Raw genomic sequence first — 16651 nt, 5'->3', positions numbered from 1 at the left:
ATTTGCTTTCTCAGTCTGCAACAGAATGACTGGCAGATAGAACGTGGTCAATAAATATTTCATGAATCAGGCGCAAATGAATGAGGGCACGCCTGCGGTGCAGGAACGGACCTGTTGCACGGCCATTCCTCCTGGACTCATGCACATGAAAGTGACCCTTTAGTGTGGGGCTTCCTGTGGAGTTCATCGATTCATTTGTTCGTTAAATATTTATAGAGCACCTGGTAGGTTTCAAGCATCCAGCCATATCACAAGCATGCTCTTGGCTTTGAGAAAATTACTATTCCAACACAGAAAGCAGCATTATAACATTTTGGTTAGTCATTCCTGCAGATGAATGCAGAATAGATGAAAAAGTGGTCAAGCCTGGCGGCATACACACCAATGTGAGACTTTTGCTGTCACCCAGTGGACGTTCATGTTCCAGACCTGCTCCTCACGATGGACCTCATCTTATTTCATTTCAGCATAGAAAGCCTGGCATGCCTTCACTGGTCTGGGAAAGGCAGCCATGAGCAAATGCTGCTGCAGACCAGAACGTGGCCAGGGCATACACAAGTGCACATATCAGAGAAGAGATGTGATGTGTTTGGGACAGAGGACACCAGAAAGGCATGTTTGGGGACCATGGAACCTTCTAATACCTGCTCTTGCCCAAAGGCCCTACCTCACGCAGGGCTTCCTCTGCTCATTCCTAATCAAGACAAGTTCCCTTTTATCTCCTCCTTTTCCAAAACCTGTTCTCTGCAAGAATCTGAAACTCATTTACTTGAAGTTATCGATCACTAATAAATGAGAGTTTTGTTTCCTCACTTTAAAGATGAGTTCCTCTTTATCTTGTTCTCGTCCAAAACTTGCTTTCAGAAGAGAATCTGAAATTTATCTACTATAAATTATAAAATAGTACAAAAGCTTAAAGATTATTAGTTCACTGATATCTTCTAGTGGGTCTTTCTATCTAAACAGTATAGAAAGACTTAGACTAACATTGTAAGTAGTCGATTGATGACTGGGATTATGTTCTAGGCAAAATATAAAAAGACAAGTCTAGCTGAGTCTCCTGAAATTATTCCAGGAAGGTGCTCTGTCTTCTTTATCTGCCAGGTTGGACAACAGGGGGGAGGAGGGGAGAAGGCCGGGGAGTCGAAAACGTCAGTGTCAAAGGTGCAGGCAGGGCGTGGGCTGACTAGTTGAACGTCTGAGGTCAGCGGTTAATTAAGGAGAATGAAACTGTGCAGGCAGTGCTGGGGGCGAGGGGGGGGGCGGAGAAATTACACTGAATGATGTGTGACAGGATCTTGGTTACATAAATTTTTTTTGGTGCAGGAAGCAAAAGGGGAAAAGGGAAAAGAACCTGTCTTGGTTTGTCTCTTCTGCATGAGAACATTTTTGTTCTAATAAGAGGAGGGGGAGGAAAAGAGGGGGCAGCGGGCAGCGCCAAAGAAGAGAGGCTGGAAGGACTCAGAAATCCTTCCACCCCGCAGGCAGGCCTGTTGGAGGGAGCCTGGGCGGGCGCTGGGCGGAGCCTCCGGAGCATCCTCTGAGCGGCCGCCTCTGAGCACCATGGGAAAATCCTTCCTCCCTCGGACATGGCTCCCACCTGCCCCGCGGCAGCAGCCGGGTCCGGCGCCGCGGTTCGCGGGTCTGGGGAGAAGAGCAGCTTCAGTCGCGGGGCGGAAGGCGGGGGAGGGGGTGGGGGCGGCAGCGGCAGCGGCGGCGGCGGCGGCGGCGGCGGTGGCGCCGCCCGAGGGCCTGGGTGTTAGAGCCGTGGGCGCCAGGGGACCGGCAGCGGCGGGCGGCGTGCAGCGGGGCGCGCCGGCCGCGGGGCGCAGCAGGCATGGTGTCCCAGGCGCTGCAGCTGCTCCGGCAGGGCGTGTGGGCCGCGCTCACCGGCGGCTGGTACCACGACCCGGAGCAGAGCAAGTTCACCAACAGCTGCCACCTCTACCTGTGGCTGTTCCTGCTGCTGCTGCCCCTGGCCCTGCACCTGGTGAGTGGGGAGTTTCGAGCCGGGGAGACGTGAGGATGGAGGGAAGAGGGGGAAAGCCACCAAAACCTGCGTGTCTGCCTCATGATGGAAAGGGTTGGCAGGCAGTGATTCTTAAGGAGTGGGGTTAAGATGTATAAACGTAGTGTTACAAGGTAAGTAAGTCACGGGGTTGCAAGGTACAGGATGGGGAATACAGTGGATAATATCGTATTAACTTTGAGGTAACCATTTCGCAATGTATACAAATGTCGAATCATTATGTTATACACCACAAACTAATATAACATTGTATGTCAGTTATACCTCAATTTAAAAGAAAAGAGGTGAAATGAGGAAGGTCTTCAGGAATTTGGGACAGAGGGAAAGGGGGCCAGGGACTCACTGGCAGGAAAAGAAGTAGAAAGGACTTTGGGAGCTCTGGGACTCATTAAGAATTGATGCTGGCTGTTAGGATGAGTCAGACTCTGCTTGTCGTTGGGGGATGTTGGTTGAACCTGTTCTGGAGGTGGAAAATCCTAGGCCTCCTGGCTGGTTAGCTGGGCATGATAGCGAAAATGAAAAATGAATTTTTAAAAGCAAATGTATTTCAGTTGTTGATCTTGTAACCCCTCCCCTCTCTTCCTATTTTGCTTTGAGAAGGCAGGTTCAATATCAGTTACCTAACTTCCAATTTCTACACCACTATGTAAAGAAATCTATAGAAAGATATAGTAATGGGAAAATCTAATGTGGTTTATGCGAAGTATTACAGTACCTAGTTGGGGCTTGACACTTTAAGAGGGTTACCATAATTGAGTGCTTGCAGAATAGCTACATAGATGACCTTCTCGGGTAAATTAAATATACCTCATTGAAACAGTGTTTATCTTTATTTGAGAAGCTGTAAAGATAAGGTGCTTTATATCTTATTAAACGTTATGTGCCAAGAATCTAATTTTGATATGCCTTTTGAAGGACTTTATTCCTAAAATGTAATTTAATCATGTTCTCCCCAGCAAAAATCTTCAGTAAGTTTGCACAGCTGATGGATTCCAAGTGTGACTTTAGAGGCTGTCCATGATTTGGCTCCCATTTACTCTTTCTGGCATTTTATCCAGAGGGTCAGAATTCTGGCTCTGAAATCAGGCTGCCTGGCTGAAATTTTGGGTCCACCTCTTACCAGTTCTGTGACCTTGGGGAAGTTACTTACCTTATCTTTCTTTTCATTTTCTTAGCTGTAAAATGAGAAAAATAATATTACCAGATGTACAGTGTTGTTTGGAGGCTTAAATGAGACACTGCCCATACAGCCAGCCAGCCATCTGTCTGGCTTGCCCCAGGATTGGACTCAGACTTGGTTTAAATTTCTGTTTTGCTGCATAGTAGCTGTTTGGCCTGATGTTTGACCTATCTAAACCTTAGTTTTCTCAGCCTTAAAATGGTTGTGATAATGATCATATCACAGGTAAAATAAATAAATGTTCATATAAAAGGCATGAAGATACAGAAGCTGATCCATAGATGCCCTTCAATAAATGTGAGTTTCCTTCTTCTTCTCTGACCTTGTTCATTATTTTCCCCTGGGCTCCAGGTCTTGATGTCTGGAGGGGCAGCATAAACTGAGTGATGAGGAACACAAACTTGGGTTCAGTCCTGGTTCTTCTGTTTACTAGTTGTGTGAGCTAGAGCAAGCTTCAGCTTCCTGGTTTGTAAAGCAGGGATAATAGTACGTCCTTATAGGGTACATATGAAGGTTGGTTGAATGAATGAATGAATAGTTGATTGATTAAATGAATGAAAGCACTTCTCAGTACCTGGCACATAGCAACTGCTCAATATGAGCTGGGCTCCCCCCCCCCACTTCTGTCATCATTCACTTGCCTGAATCTCTCCATCCTTCTCTGTTTCAGCTTCCCTGATTTCCACAGAACTAATTGCTCTTCTCTCTTGCCCTTCTAGCATCCTGTATTTACTGTGAGTACGATAGCACATTTTGGATTCTGCGTTGTACTTAGTTGTTGGAACATGTATTTTACCTTTACTCCTAGATCATGAGCTTTTTGAGGGCATGGGTTTTGATTTTGTTGATTCATCTTGGTTTTTCTTGTTGCCTCTAGTGAAGTGCCCTGCATTTGGTTAACAGTGATCTCATATGTAATAAACTAGTGGAAATAAAATCAACCTGCATCTCTTCCTGTTCCATTCAGCCTTATATTGTCTACTTCACTGTATATTTTAAGTATTTCTGATCATGAAAACAATATATATTCCACTTCTATCCCACCCCTCAGCAACAACTGCATTAGCATTTAATGTATATTCCTACAGATTGTTTTTAGGCATATGGGCTCATTTTGATGTAACTCCTTTTGAGATTTGATGGATGCATGTGATCAGAACCCTTAATTTCTGCCTAATTATGCTTTATTGAGTAGCTTGATTTCTAACCTGTATTTATGAATAGGAAATTGTCCTTAGTTAAGTTTCTGTTTAATGCTATTTTAAAAAACAATTTTTGTCTAGATCTCAAGAGTTTAGCAAGTAAAAAACCGATACCTTAAATAATTTTACTCTTATATTGGATTTTTTTTGGATCAAACCAGTGATACCAAAATTTGTGTATCTTTTTGCCAGTGTGCTTTTAAGTATTACAGAATAATTTTATGGGCGTGCATTTGTTATTACGCTACTTTGAAATATATCTTTCCAAAAATGCATGTTAGCCTTTTATTTCTGTGGTCTTTTGGTCTCTGAAAGTGACTTTAGCAATAAAAGACCTTCCTTCTCCAGGTGAGGGTTCTGTTCTCTAGGTCTTGATGTTTAAATATATTTTTTTCTGCATGTCAGTGCCTGCCTGCGATTGTTAAAATCTTTTTCAGTTTGTTCTACTTTTTGCTCCAAAAAGCTACCTGGCTGCTCACTGATAGTAGGGGCTTATTTGAAGTTCTGTTATTTAAGGGGCCCTGGACTCTTCTGGTTTTTGCACAATTTGAGTTTAAACATGTTTAATCAAGATAGTTCTACTGTAGGTAAAATCCACTTTTTAATTTAATGGGGACTTTGGGCATGTAAATTAAAACTTTATTATTAATTATTGAGGCAAACTTATCTCTGAGCCCTAGAGTTTACTTAGACCTGGTTGATAATGTGAAAAGTAGATTATTTATTAGCATTTGTAAACTTTACATATTTTTGGGAAATGGTCAACTAAAATCATTAAGCCAGTTTGGATAATTTGGAAAGAGTTTTACTTTGATTTGTTACCAGTCTGACTTTCTTTTGGGCAAACTGAAAAATGCATTTGTCATTAGAGATATTTAAACTTTCATTTATTACACGTGTTCTTGTGCTAATTCTTTTGAGGTAATGAATGGAAATTCACAAGGAGCTTTAGAACAGTAATACCACGGGCGTGATTCTGACCCCGTGTGAGTTCTGACAGCACGAGGCTAGTGTCAAAAGGCATCCCTGCTCTAGCACCTGTCAATTACCTCACTTCTGCACGCCTCAGTTTTAGCATCTGTAAAACGGGGAGTATGGGTTTCATTTTAGAGATTTAGCAACTGAAATCCAGGGGAGCAGGTTACTTTCCTAAGGTCATCTAGACAGCAGGTGGTAAAATATAGAATTTTCGTTGAGGTACTGTCGTATCCAAGTCCTTGGCCTTCACACAACACTGTGCTGCCAGACTTGGTACACGTGAGAGCATTCGGACTCCCTGAAACGGCAGGTCCACATAAAGTGGCATTCTCATTATCCTGGGGGCGGTATAATCAACCCAAGTAGATGTAGAGTTGAGTAGTGGAAAAATGGGGTGAAACCTTGATATTCTTCAAGACCCCTTGCAGGGCAACACTATATGTGATTTTCACACAGAAAGCCCGTCTTTTATCTTATGACTCTAGCTTTATGTTGCCTTTCATTTTCTTTTATGTTAGCTAGACTTGCTCTGTTTCCAGTTCTGCTTTTTAATTTAGTGTTGGAGTCTTCCTTTGATAGGAACCACTTCATTTCCAGTTCCCGTAATTATCAAACGGGCTTACCTATCATGTGCTAGTGTAACACGAGACACAAAGTGAGCGCTCTGCGAGTGCTAGCTGGTATCCTTACAACTGGTCAACCACTCTGTTATAGTCTGTAGCCACTCCCCCATTTGGGTACATAATTGTTTTTCCTTAGGTTTTATATTTCTTTGTACCCCCTCCTTCCACTCCCACTTCTAACATATAAGATGCCTTTCCATGAATTATGAAAAGATGGTGTGTTCAAAAGTGACCCTTTCTTGGCTCAGGGCTTGGGGACTAGACCTCAGCCACCGTTTGACCCTATCAGCTGGAGGAGGCCTTTGTGCCAAATGCAACCTGCACAACCTTCCATGGCAGGCCTGGCTGGGTCTCCTTGGTCATTGTCACTTTGTTACATGTACTTCACACGCTGCTGTTCCCAAAAGGTTACCTCTCATCCGGGTCAGGCCTAGTGTTTATATTCAGTGTCTCCATAAGGAAGGCTTTTTCTGCTCTTGAATCACATGGACCATACCATCTCTCTGTTGACTCTGAGAAGCTTGTTATCTTGTCCTTCTACCTCTGGGAGCTTATTTATTCTCATCTGACCCTTCATACTTTCCCATAACTTACTTGCATGTTTGAACTTCCTTCCTTCTGCCCTCACCTGCCTCCTGCCCTCATCCTTCTGCAACAGACAGGGGTCAGAGGTGAAGCAGCTGTACCTTGAGAGTGCTTAAAAGCATTCTTTCCTGGCCCTGGGCCTCTGAAGAAGTGCAGACCGAAGCCTTCTAGATTTGGGCTCAACGCCATCCACGCAGCTATCTTTAAAATTTTGCTGCTCCAGATAGCTGTTTGGACTATGTGTGCAAAGGTCTTGGCTCCGTGAGGGCTTTGCTTTCCTGGTGTCAGCCCTTCTACTAGGGGTGTCTGTCCATCCCTGGACTCTCCAGGACAGTCATCTTCAATCTCTCCAAGGTAATAACTGCTTGAGTGATGATTGCCACCCTTCTGCAAACTGCCTCCTGCTCGTCCTTGTCCCCTGCCACTTAGACACGTGGATGTTGTGGGTACATTGTGTTTTGTGTCTGTGCAACAGAACCAGCACCTGCCTCGTCCTGGGATGCTGGCCTCTGGAGCACCCTCCAAAAATAGTGCTCTTTCCCCTTCTTTCTGTTCTAGTATTTCAAGTTCATGACTAATTTTCTGGTGGTTAAATTTATGTCTCTCAACCCACCCCCACTTCCCTTAGAGCTTTTTGAGATTTCTCCCAATTAGTAACTAGTTATATTTGGATGCCTCTCCGCAGATATGGCGTTGGTTTTTCCAGTTATGAGGTCCAATACTTTAATACCCCTGACAGGTTTTTTTGTTGTTGCCTTTTGGGTTTTGTTTTTGTTTTTGCTTTGCAGGGAAGTTGACACTTATCAAGTGATGATTGTTTTCCTCATTTTAACCTCTTGGTCTCTCAGATGGTTACTTTTTTTTTTTTAATGATTTTTTTTTATATTATGTTAGTCACCATACAGTACATCCCCGGTTTCCGATGTAAGGTTCAATGATTCGTTAGTTGCGTATAACACCCAGTGCACCATGCAATACGTGCCCTCCTTACTACCCATCACCAGTCTATCCCATTCCCCCACCCCCTCCCCTCTGAAGCCCTCAGTTTGTTTCTCAGAGTCTCTCATGCTTCATTCCCCCTTCCGATTACCCCCCCTTTCTTTATCCCTTTCTTCCCCTACCGATCCTCCTAGTTCTTATGTTCCATAGATGAGAGAAATCATATGATAGTTGTCTTTCTCTGCTTGACTTATTTCACTTAGCATTATCTCCTCCAGTGCCGTCCATGTTGCAGCAAATGTTGAGAACTCGTTCTTTCTGATAGCTGAGTAATATTCCATTGTATATATGGACCACAACTTCTTAATCCAGTCATCTGTTGAAGGGCATCTCGGCTCCTTCCACGATTTAGCTATTGTGGACATTGCTGCTATGAACATTGGGGTGCATATGGCCCTTCTCTTTACTACGTCTGTATCTTTGGGGTAAACACCCAGTAGTGCAATGGCTGGATCATAGGGTAGCTCAATTTTTAACTTTTTAAGGGACCTCCACACTGTTTTCCAGAGTGGCTGTACCAACTTGCATTCCCACCAACAATGTAGGAGGGATCCCCTTTCTCCACATCTTCTCCAACAATTGTTGTTTCTTGCCTTGTCTATTTTTGCCATTCTAACTTGTATAAGGTGTTATCTCAGTGTGGTTTTGATTTGAATTTCCTTGATGGCTAATGATTTTGAACATTTTTTCATGTGTCTGTTAGCCATTTGTACGTCTTCATTGGAAAAGTGTCTGTTCATATCTTCTGCCCATTTTTTGATTTGTTTATTTGTTTCTTGTGTATTGAGTTTGAGAAGTTCTTTGTAGATCTTGGATACCAGTCCTTTATCTGTAGTGTCATTTGCAAATATATTCTCCCATTCCGTGGGCTGCCTCTTAGTTTTTCTGACTGTTTCCTTGGCTGTGCAGAAGCTTTTTATCTTGATGAAGTCCCATAAATTCCTTTTATCTTTTGTTTCTCTTGCCTTTGGGGATGTATCCTGAAAAAGGTTGCTTTGGCCAATGTTGTAGAGGTTGCTGCCTATGTTCTCCTCTAGAATTTTGATGGATTCCTGTCCCACATCGAGGTCTTTCATCCATTTGGAGTTTATTTTTGTGTATGGTGTGAGATAGTGGTCAAGTTTCATTCTTTTGCATGTAGCTGTCCAATTTTCCCAGCACCATTTATTGAAGAGACTATCTTTTTCCCACCGGATGTTTTTTCCTGCTTTATCAAATATTAGTTGCCCAAAGAGCCGAGGGTCCATTTCTGGGTTCTCTATTCTGTTCCATTGGTCTATGTGTCTGTTTTTGTGCCAGTACCATGCTGTGTTTGTGATCACAGCTTTGTAGTACAGCTCGAAATCCGGCATTGTGATGCCCCCAGCTTTGTTTTTCCTTTTCAACAGTTCCTTGGAGATTCGGGGCCTTTTCTGTTTCCATACAAATTTAAGGACTATTTGTTCCAGTTCTTTGAAAAATGTCCTCGGTATTTTGATCGGGATAGCATTGAAAGTGTAGATTGCTCTGGGTAGCATGGACATTTTAACTATGTTAATTCTTCCGATCCATGAGCATGGAATATCTTTCCATCTTTTTATGTCTTCCTCAATGTCTTTCAAGAGTGATTTATAGTTTCTAGAATATAGGTCCTTTACGTCTCTGGTTAAGTTAATTCCAAGGTAACGTATGGATTTTGGTGCTATTGTAAATGGGATGGATTCCCTAATTTCTCTTTCTTCGGTCTCGTTATTCGTGTATAGAAATGCAACTGATTTCTGAGCATTGATTTTGTATCCCACCACGTTACTGAATTGCTCTATAACTTCTAATAGTTTGGGAGTGGCTTCTTTTGGGTTTTCCATATAGAGTATCATGTCATCTGTGAAGAGAGACATTTTGACTTCTTCTTTGCCGATTTGAATACCTTTGATCCCTTTTTGTCATCTGATTGCTGTTGCAAGGACTTCTAGTACTATGTTGAATAATAGTGGCGAGAGTGGGCATCCTTGTCGTGTTCCTGATCTTAAGGGAAAGGCTTCCAGCTTTTCCCCATTGAGAATAATATTTGCAGTAGGCTTTTCATAGATGGCTTTTATGAGATTGAGAAATGTACCCTCTATTCCTACACTCTGAAGGGTTTTAATCAGGAAAGGATGTTGTATTTTGTCAAATGCTTTTTCGGCATCAATTGAGAGGATCATATGGTTCCTGAGTCTTTTCTTGTTGATATGATGTATCACGCTGATTGATTTGTGAATATTGAACCACGCTTGTATCCCAGGTATGAATCCCACTTGATCATGATGGATAATCCTTTTAATGTACTGTTGGATTCTATTAGCAAGTATCTTGTTGAGGATTTTGGCGTCCATATTCATTAGGGAAATCGGTCTGTAATTCTCCTTTTGAGGGGGTCTTTGCCTGATTTGGGGATCAAGGTAATATTGGCCTCATAGAATGAGTTTGGTAGCTTTCCTTCTGTTTCTATTTTCTGAAATAGCTTTAGGAGAATAGGTATTATTTCTTCTTTGAATGTTTGGTAGAATTCCCCAGGAAAACCGTCCGGGCCTGGAGTTTTGTTATTTGGAAGGTTGTTTATCACTGACTCAATTTCTTCATAATTAATTGGCCTGTTTAAGAAATCAATTTCTTCCTGTTTCAATCTTGGTAGTTTGTAGGTTTCCAGGAAGGATTCCATCTCTTCCAGATTGCTTAGTTTATTGGCATATAGCTGTTGATAAAAATTTCTAATAATCCTTCCAATTTCAATGGTGTTCATCGTGACCTCTCCCTTTTCATTCATAATTTTAATAATTTGGGTTCTTTCTCTTTTCTTTTGGATAAGTCTTGCCAGTGGTCTGTCAATTTTATTGATTCTCTCCAAGAACCAGCTTCTAGTCCTGTTGATCTGCTCTACTGTACTTCTGGTTTCTGCTTGATTGATTTCAGCTCTAATTTTGGTCAACTGCTTCCTTGTGCGTGGATTAGGCCTGTCCCTCTGTTGCTGTTCCAGCTTCTTGAGGTGAGAATATAAAAACTGCATTTTAGATTTTTCTATTCTTTTGAGTGAGGCTTGGATGGCTATGTATTTCCCCCTTAGGACTGCCTTTGCATTATCCCATAGGTTTTGGACTGTTGTATTTTCATTCTCATTGGTCTCCATAAATTGTTTAATTTGATTTTTGATTTCCTGGTTTATCGAGTCATTCCTGAGCAGGATGGTTCTTAGTCTCCAAGTGTTTGAGTTTCTTCCAAATTTTTCCTTGTGGTTGAGTTCCAATTTCAGAGTGTTGTGGTCTGAGAATATGCAGGGGATAATTTCAATCTTTTGGTATCAGTTGAGACCTGTTTTGTGTCCCAGAACATGGTCTGTTCTTGAGAATGTTCCATGGGCATTAGAATAGAATGAGTATTCTTTGGTTCTGGGATGTAGTGTTCTATATATATCTATGAGGTCCAACTTGTCGAGTATGACATTCAAAGCCTTTGATTCTTTGCTTAGTTTTTGCCAGGGTGTTCTGTCTATTTTTGATAGTGGAGTGTTGAGGTCCCCTACTATTAATGTATTTTTATTTATATGTCTCCTTATTCTGGTTAAGAGTTGGCTTGTGTATCTTGCTGCTTCCCTGTTGGGGGCATATATATTTATAATTGTCATATCCACTTGTTGAATACTTCCCTTAAGAATAATATAGTGCCCTTCTGCATCTCTAACTACAGTCTGTAGTTTAAAATCCAATTTATCTGATATGAGAATTGCTACCCCAGCTTTCTTTTGAGGTCCATTTGCATGAAAGATGGTACTCCATCCCCTTACTCTCAGTCTGAATGCATCTTTGGGTTCGAAATGAGTCTCTTGTAGACAGCAAATGGATGGGTCATTTCTTTTTATCCAATCTGCAACCCTGTGACATTTATCGGAGCATTTAAGCCATTCACATTAAGACTGAGTACTGAGAGATATGATTTTAATGATGCCATGTTGCCAGTAAAGTCTTTGTTTGTATTGGCTGTGACTTTCTGTTCTGTATCACTCTTGGGGCCTTTTTACCTTTATAGAACCCCCCTTAATATCTCCTGTAGGGCTGGTTTCGTGGTTATGAAATTGGTTAATGACTGGTGATTCTGAAATGTCTTTATTTCTCCATCAATTCTGAATGACAGCCTTGCCGGATAAAGGATCCTTGGCTGCATGGTTTTCTCTGAAAGAGCTTTAAAAATGCTCCCCCAACCCTTTCTCTCATTCCAGGTCTGTGTAGACAGGTCTGACGTAATTCTGATGCCTTTGCCTTGGTACGTGAGAAGTTTTTTTGCCCTGGCCGCTTTCAATACTGTATCCTTGGATCTAATATTTGCGAGTTGCACTATGACGTGACGTGGCGTAGGTTTGTCATGGTTGAGCTTGGGAGGGGTCCTCTCTGCCTCTTGGACATGAATGTTTGTTTCCCTCGCTAGATTAGGGAAGTTTTCAGCTACAATTTGTTCAAATATCTCTTCTAGACCTCTCTTTTTCTCCACCCCCTTGGGGATGCCGATGATTCTAACATTGGATCGTTTCATTGAGTCAGTAATCTCCTGTAACCTACATTCGTGGGCTTGGATTTTTTTAAGACCAGCTTCTATTTTGGTTTTTTCCTCTATTAACCCATCCTCCAATTCACTAACCCGTTCCTCTGCTTCTGTGACCCTGGCCGTCAGAGCCTCTAGTTTTGCCTGCATTTGGCTCATAGAAATTTTAATTTCTGTCAGATTCACTCTCATTTCTGTCCTTAGGGATTCTATTTTCTCAGTAACCTTTTCGTTAATAGTTTTTTCAATTCTACTCATCATTTTGAGCATGGTTACTCTGAATTCCATTTCTGATAATTTGGTTACATCCATATCCATTATTTCTGTGGCAGAGGCCACAGACTCACTGTCTTTTCTTTGCTGGGGGGGGCTTCTCCTTCTTGTCATTCTGATGAGGAGAGGTTGCGGGGTTGTCCAGAGCCCAAATTATTGACTGGGTCCCAGGCCGTGCCCCTTGTTTTATAGGGATCTTAGGGATGTGGGCTTCTTCTTTAAAGATTTTATTTATTTATTTATCTCAATACTCAGCGCTGGAGATGTTCATTTGTAGAGATCCAGATGTATCTTCCTGCATCTCAGGCTGATTCCGTGGTTATTTAGGCTGGTCTGGTACCTATCCAGCTCGACTCAGGGGACCGGCTGAAAAAGGGGTCCCCTACTCCTCCTCCATCTTAACTCTCAGATGGTTACTTTTAAGTATTAACCATATTATCTTGTCTCTTTCCCACATCCAATGGAAGAAAAAAATGGTACTCAGATTTTTCCCTTGTTTTCTTATGAATCTTTCCCCTTTAATGTTTATCGTACTATTATTATAAACTGTTGGAATAGGAAGTAGCGACAGCCAGTGCTCACCAAACACGTATAAGGCGGGCCGTCTCACGAGAGCTTCGCATGTACTCAGCCACCTGGTCCTCACAACCCAGAGAGGCACTGCCATTATTCCCATATTTCAGTTGATGCCATTGGCACAGAGAGGGTGGTAAATGTGCATAAGGATGCACAGCCAGTTGTGACCTAACCAGAGAGAGAGTCCCAGCAGCTGGTGCTCTTACCAGCCAGCCACGCCACCTTATAAGGTCATTTCACAACATGGGCATTTACGTCCTGCACATTGGCATGAAGAGATACAAACTCTGAAAATGTGCAAAAGACCATCTAGTGAAAAGTTAACTTCCCTTGCCTCTTGTCTCTAGTATCTCATCCGAGAGGCCAGCACCACTTACAGTCTCCTGTGTGTTGTTCCAAGGATATTTTATACACGGTGGGGGGGGGGAAGTTTGGTGAGGGGATACTGGGTTGAATCATAAAGTAGCCTTCTTCATCCTCTGTTGCCCTTGTGGTTTGCTCTCTATAGAGGGTTTTTTCTCTACTCCTGGATAAAAGCATGTGCAAGCCCCAGGACTTCAGCTCACAAGTAATAAAAGTCCTATAGCTGCTTTAAAGAACAAAACACAGACTTGAGTGAGATTTCAGAATGTCCAGTTGTGCACGGTAATCAAAGCTCCAACCATTCAGTCATTTCTATTGGCAGGAATGGGTCTAAGGATGGCATGCTGTGTCCCACTCTCCTCCTCCCTCACACATTGGTTGATGTTTCTGACACCTTTAGTCTTGATGAGCTGGAAAGTTCTTTGCCGACTGACACAGTGGTTAGCTGGCTCTGGACTCTGGAAGTATGGCACTTGTTCCCAGCTGAACCTCTCTGGTGAGGCCCTTTCCCAGGTCCTTCGAAGACCCTGTTTTCCTTGCCAGCACCCTGTCCCTTGCAGTTCCTTGAGGAAGACTGCTGCATCTCTGTCCTGCCTGGTTGCTAATACTTCCACAGTTTCTCAGAATTGGCAGTTCACTCAAGTGGCTTCTACGGGGCCTCCATACTCAGGCAGCCCTTTGGGACATTCTCTTAAGCAAACTCCTGCAGAGTCGCACACAGAGCCCATGTGAGTACTCACATACCTTCTCCCATCAGACCCTGGTGGGGAGGCCAAGCTCACACATAGCAACTTCCCCTTTGTCCCTCCATCAGAGCAGTGAGCCAGCTGGTCTCACATCTCTTAGCTCTTTTAGGAAGGAGTCAGACACCACTCAAATTGTCTTTCCCATTCCCCACCCAAGTTGTGGCGGACCCCCAGTAAGTCTCTGAGTGGTCCACTGCAGCCTTTCTGTCTTGACTGGGTCAGGTGCAGACACAGGACTCACCGAATACCATTGGTCCCCTCCAAAAATCTACACAAGTCCTCTCTTTCTGGATTGTATTGCATCCTCACTTTGGGTGAGAGATTTTAGAGTCATCTAATCCACTTTCATAACCCATTTAGAAGTTTCTAGATGTGGTTTGATCCAGAAGTAGGTTGGAATCCAATTTCTATCCTATCTCGGCTTTTTGGTCAACACTTGCAAATGAATCTTTTGTTATATACATATGCAGTCATTTGTCTGTACATATATTCTTATTTTCCCACTTTATGGAACATCTCAGACATTAATACATAAAGAGCCATCCTGGCTTTTGTATTTAGGGAAGGCTTCCCCGAGGAAATGACTTCTGATCTGAGACCTGACAAATGCCTAAGGAGTTAGCCAAGCAAAAATGGGTAGACCATGTGGAATTTGGATCTAATTCTCAGTATAGTGAGACACACTGATGTTGGTTTTTCGTTTTTGTTTTTTTGTGTGTGCTTTGGGGTCAAATTTGAAGTAGAATATAATTTTTTATTCCCTAATTTTTATTTTTGGAAAGTTTCTTGTGCATAAAAATGTTGCAAAAATAGTGACTGGATATGATAAGCCTTCACTTAGATTCACCAATTCTTAATATTTTGCCACATTTGCTTCATCATTCTCTTTGTATATTTATACATTTTTTTGATTCTGCTGTATCATTTCAGAAGAAGTTGCAGGCATCAGACACACTCCCTGGGGCTCCTTGGGTGGCTCAGTTGGTTTCACGACCGACTCTTGATTTCATCTCTGGTCCTGATCTTGAAGTCCTGGGGTGGAGCCAGTCTCAGGCTTTGTACTCAGTGGGGAGTTTGTCTGAGGCTTCTCTCCCTCTCCCTCTGCCCTTACCTTGCTTGTATGTGCACTCTCTCTGTCTTAAATAAGTGAATAAAAACCAATTTTTAAAAAGAAAGGACACTTTCTCCCTAAAAATGCCTGCAGGTATGAAGGACATTCTCCCACACAATTATCACAAGCAAAAGAAGTTTTATTGATCTCCTGTTGTCTAATGTATAATTCCCATCCTGTTTCCTGTTTTCCCAATAATGTCCTACATAGTTGGAGCTTTTTGTTTTGCTTTTCTGGTTCCAAGATTTAATCAAGGATCATACATTGCTTCTAGTTGTCATGTCTTTAAATCGCACTTTATTCTAGAACAAGTTCTTCAAGCTTTTTTGTTTTCTTTTGTGGCATTGAAAGATGTTTTGCAGACTGTTCCTTAATTTAGATATTTTGGATCATTTCCTTGAGATACGATGTGTGATTATGCTTTTTTTTTTTTTTTTGGCATGAAATCTGGATAAGTAATGTATCTTTGTCGTGCATAACATCACTGGCATGTGATACCGTCCTCCGACTGTTAGCTCTGTGAAGTCTGGTCACTGGTTAAAGGGGTGTCACCTACGTGAATCTATTATAATGGTACCTATTTGTCCCTTTGTATTTAATAAGTAATCCGTGAGGAAAATGCAGAGGCTGTATATATTGTTGTATTCACCCAAATCTTTCACTCAGTGGTGGTAACATACATCGATTCTTGCCTAAAAAATTATTGCAATGGTAGTTGCAAAATCGTGATTTTCTATAATGGTATTCTTCTGTAAAGAAAAGCTTTCCCTTTCCCACTTCCCCTGTAGCTTTGTTGTACTGGTAGTGCTCCTAGATTCATGTTTGTTTGTTTGTTTTTTAACGATTTTATTTATTTGACAGAGAGAGAGCACAGCAGGGGGAGCAGCAGGCAGAGGGAGAGGGAGAAGCAGGCTCACCGAGCAGGGAGCCCTATGCGGAGCTCAGTCCCAGGACCCTGGGATCATGACCTGAGCTAAAAGCAGACGCTTAACAACTGGGTCACTCAGGCGCCCCTAGACTCATGGTTTTTTTTAATTCAGTGGGTTAAAATCTGTTTCTATGATCCTTCTTTTTGATATTCAAATTACACACAATTTGGCAAGTGGGACTTTCTTCGAGCAGTTCCTGCATCCTTTGGACGTGTCCCCAGCAGGTTCTGAGTACTTTCTTGCTTTCTGGCCCAGCAAGAGAGTCCAGGCTTAACATATACTTTTCCCATCCCAGCTCTGGAAAAAACAGCCATTTTTCTAAGGAGCCTGGATCCTTTTAGTGGGGAGTGGCATTTGGAAACCAAGACTGAGGGCAATAGTCGTTGTGTTCATTACTACTGGATTGTCTTTACTTTGGGTGCTTTCGTCGACAGAGCTGGGGGAGCTTATCTGTCTGTCTGTCTATTTACCTGTCTCTCTATCTATTGAGAGTTTATTCCGAAACC

At 42.4% G+C, this 16651-nt stretch overlaps 1 protein-coding gene across 1 annotated transcript in view; it reads left to right on the top strand.

Annotated features, from left to right (window-relative positions):
* Positions 1–1837: 1837 nt before the first annotated feature.
* The window catches only part of PCNX2 (pecanex 2), a 293441-nt gene continuing 278627 nt past the window's right edge, over positions 1838–16651 (top strand). The window contains exon 1 of the mRNA XM_045783277.2: positions 1838–1990. Within this exon, the coding sequence (XP_045639233.2) occupies positions 1838–1990 (153 nt within the window). The remainder of the gene's footprint in view (positions 1991–16651) is intronic.

This window comes from Ursus americanus, chromosome 6 (genome assembly GCF_024610735.1).
Source record: "Ursus americanus isolate L20-20 chromosome 6, mUrsAme1.1.p, whole genome shotgun sequence".
In the NCBI taxonomy this organism is placed as follows: Eukaryota; Metazoa; Chordata; class Mammalia; order Carnivora; family Ursidae; genus Ursus; species Ursus americanus.
This window is presented reverse-complemented; position numbering and strand designations above follow the sequence as displayed.